Here is a 3,203-nt window from a genome sequence, read left to right as displayed (position 1 = left end):
CCCCCCCCCCCACCAAAAATCTATTCCTTTTCCCATTCTTCTGCATTTCACTCTGGCTTGTGGTCTCTTCATATACCAAGAAGAAGAAAAAAAAATCAGGTGATTTTCCAAAATACATTGATTTGATGTGCCATGTCCCCGCAGGTGTGTTATTGTTTTCATCTGATGGAAAACAGCATATGATTTGATTTGATTTGCCCTTTTCTCCTCTCTTTTAGTTTTTCTATTTTTGTATCCTTTTTTTTTTATTGGTGGGTCTGAGTTTGATTTTATTTTTTCATATTCTTTCATCATGATGATGTCTCTTTGTAATGATCACAGACTGTTGTGTGTTTTTGTTAAGACAGCTGTGTGGTAAAAAAAAAAATCTTTCATTCGTTCTTGTGTTTTTGCTGTGTTTTTTCATATGTAACCAAAATAACCTTAGGGTCATAATGGTCACATTGATCATAATATTAAATTTCTGGTGATCATATATCACATTGAGACTTTCATAAATTGAATATCATATATTATGATAATGTAATCATACTATGATTCTAATCATATGATCATATTTGGAAAAAGGTACGCTTAGAAATAGATATAGGAAATGGAGGTTATTTTGGATATTTTGCGTGTGGGATGTCTGTTAACCATGGAAGTGAACTACGTGCCGTTTTCAGCCAGAGTGAACAACCAGTCGGCTTACTGACTCTCATTTTCGATAAGAGGGCCCCCACTCTGATGTAAGCCAATACACGAGGTTTTTCATGATAAGGTGTCAGGAACATATGGCATGATGACACGTGTCATCTCCAGAGAGTGTCGGTGTCTTTTTGGCTGATGCTGTTGTTGTAACCTAGCTTGGGACTTGGGCACTTGCATGGGGAGCGGTAGTACGGTACGTGACCAAAAACAAACATAGGTAGGTCCCTTTTATTTATTATATATATATATATATATATATATATTTGGTATGATATATATATATATATTGTGTTTTGTATTTCACTGTTTTGGGATAAACTATGAATCACAGTATCTAGAATTTGAAATCCTTTATCCATGGTATACCATAAGCATATCTAATACTATATTGGACACACGCATACGTGTATATATATGTGTGTGTAATCGATTTACATGTGCGTATGAAAACTATATGAAGTCATGGGTGGAGTGTGTGGGGACCGTGAAGAATGTTAAAGTCTTGGAGGAATCAAAGAATCTCGTGGAAAAAATAAGATGCCTATGTTTAAAAAAAATAAAACTTTTTAGGAACATTGTTATAAAGTTTTTTTTTTAAATTTTTAATAAATAATTGATGGTAAGATTAACATGTGAGAGAATCATAGCGGAGAGACCGTAAAATATGGCACTCACTAATCAATGGGCCCATCATATTTTCCCCTTTTGTAATCGTGTTGGCTTATTGGCTAATCACTGTTTTATATTTGATTAGTGACTAACTATGAGATACATCTAACATTGATGAATAAAAAATTTGTGTAAAAAATTATAGAAAAAAAAGTTAAAAAAAATTGAAGTGAAAAAATCCCTATCAACTGGTGTAGTTATGCTAACAGTCCATATAAACAGAAGAATCTAATTCGGATGAACAAATATGTCTCCTAATTACCGTACTGACATCAGCATGATTGTCATTGCTTCGTTGGATTATGTCGTGTCCCTTCACCGATGAAGCCGCCGAGTTTCTCGTCCTCAACTCGGCTAGTGAACTCGCTTCCGGGACCGACTCGTTCGTCGTCACCACCCGAAAACTCTTCGTCATGTGTACGTTCTCAACGAGTTGACTCAGCACGACCGTCTCGGACACCGAGTTCTTCTTCTTGTGCTGCATCGCTGCCCTCACGATTCCCGTCAGCATCGCATTCGATAGTTCTCTGATTCCTTTGGCTCCGCCCATCAGAATCGCAGGGTTAACGACCGAGTTGGGCTGAGTTCTGTCCGAGTTTTTCATGCTCTGTTTGGAGAATACGAAGACTGAGTCGGGACTCCGGTTCCGGACCCGGGTTAATGGGTCACCGAGAAACAAGGAGGTCTCGGCGTTGACAAGCATCACGTGCTTGAAATTGTGCCTGATGCGACCCAGAAGCATCGGGTAACAAGCCCATCTCCTCAAGCTCATCGGCACATGATCCATGAACCCGGAGAGCGTGTTTTCCGGGTCCAACTCGCCAACGTCGAAACCCACGACCGAGCCGTGGCTCAGTACGATAGTATCGCTCTTGTTCAAAGCCGGCTCGTTTCCAACTCGGTGAACTCCACTCTTCTTCCCCCAGATTGGCTCCGCCGTCTCTTTCTTCTTGTGGTTCTTCACAAACCGGGTCACATCAAATCCCCACACCGAGTCGACCGGGTTAGTCGAATTCGAGTTTCGGCGAACACCGACGAGTCTTAAGAACGAGTCGTTCTCTTCCTCGATCACACCACCGAAACTCGAAGCCGACGAAGCAGAAGTGAAGAAGAATACGACGTCGCATCGGGAAGTGACTCCTGACCGGTGCATTAGCCGCAAAAACAACCGGACATCATCCTCAGTCGATTCAGAACCGACATGGGCGATGATCAAATCATGCATAGCCCTGGTTCCTCTCAAATACAGAGTACCCATCCCCTGGAGAGCGAATCGGGACACATTGGTATGGCAAATTTTGTCACCGACGTCGCGTCTGAGGAGTAACCGGCGATGGGTCTGGGAAGCGACGGCGGGATAAGCGGTGGAGGGTTCGAAGGTTGAGAGAGTGAAGAGGAATAGAGTGAGGAAGAGGAGTGCGCAGATGGAAATGATGGATCGGGCTTTGGATAGAAGAAGACCGGAAGATCTGCATCGCCGGATAGTCGCCGGAGAAGAAGAAGAAGAAGAAGAAGAAGGATTATGGACGGCAATGGAGGTGTTTCTGGAGTTGTGGTGGGGGAAGAAAACCAGAAGCAAACCCATTCCCTTGCTTTCGCTGCTAGTGGTCTTCATCTCTCTCGCTGATATGAAATCCATCTCTCTCTCCCTCTCTCTCTCTCTCTCTCTCTCTCTGTGAAAATGGAGGTGGGGTCGAGGAGAGAGGAGCGGAGGCGGGGGACGACGATGACTAGCGAGGGGTGATCGTGTAGCTTTTTTTTTGGCTTTGTTCTCGAATTTCGCCTTTTTGTATTTGCATCATATACGTATCTTTTTATTGTATTAAAAACATATTTTTTTTAAG

General features: G+C 42.3%; 1 protein-coding gene across 1 annotated transcript; it reads right to left on the bottom strand.

The window, feature by feature from the left end:
* Nucleotides 1-1,548: 1,548 nt before the first annotated feature.
* LOC104824440 lies at nucleotides 1,549-3,203 on the bottom strand. Its single transcript, XM_010556525.2, has one exon. It carries the CDS (start codon nucleotides 2,996-2,998, stop codon nucleotides 1,562-1,564), a length of 1,437 nt encoding a protein of 478 aa, XP_010554827.1. The 5' UTR covers nucleotides 2,999-3,203; the 3' UTR covers nucleotides 1,549-1,561.

Source organism: Tarenaya hassleriana, unplaced genomic scaffold, assembly GCF_000463585.1.
Source record: "Tarenaya hassleriana unplaced genomic scaffold, ASM46358v1 Cleome4, whole genome shotgun sequence".
Taxonomy (NCBI): domain Eukaryota; kingdom Viridiplantae; phylum Streptophyta; class Magnoliopsida; order Brassicales; family Cleomaceae; genus Tarenaya; species Tarenaya hassleriana.
This window is presented reverse-complemented; position numbering and strand designations above follow the sequence as displayed.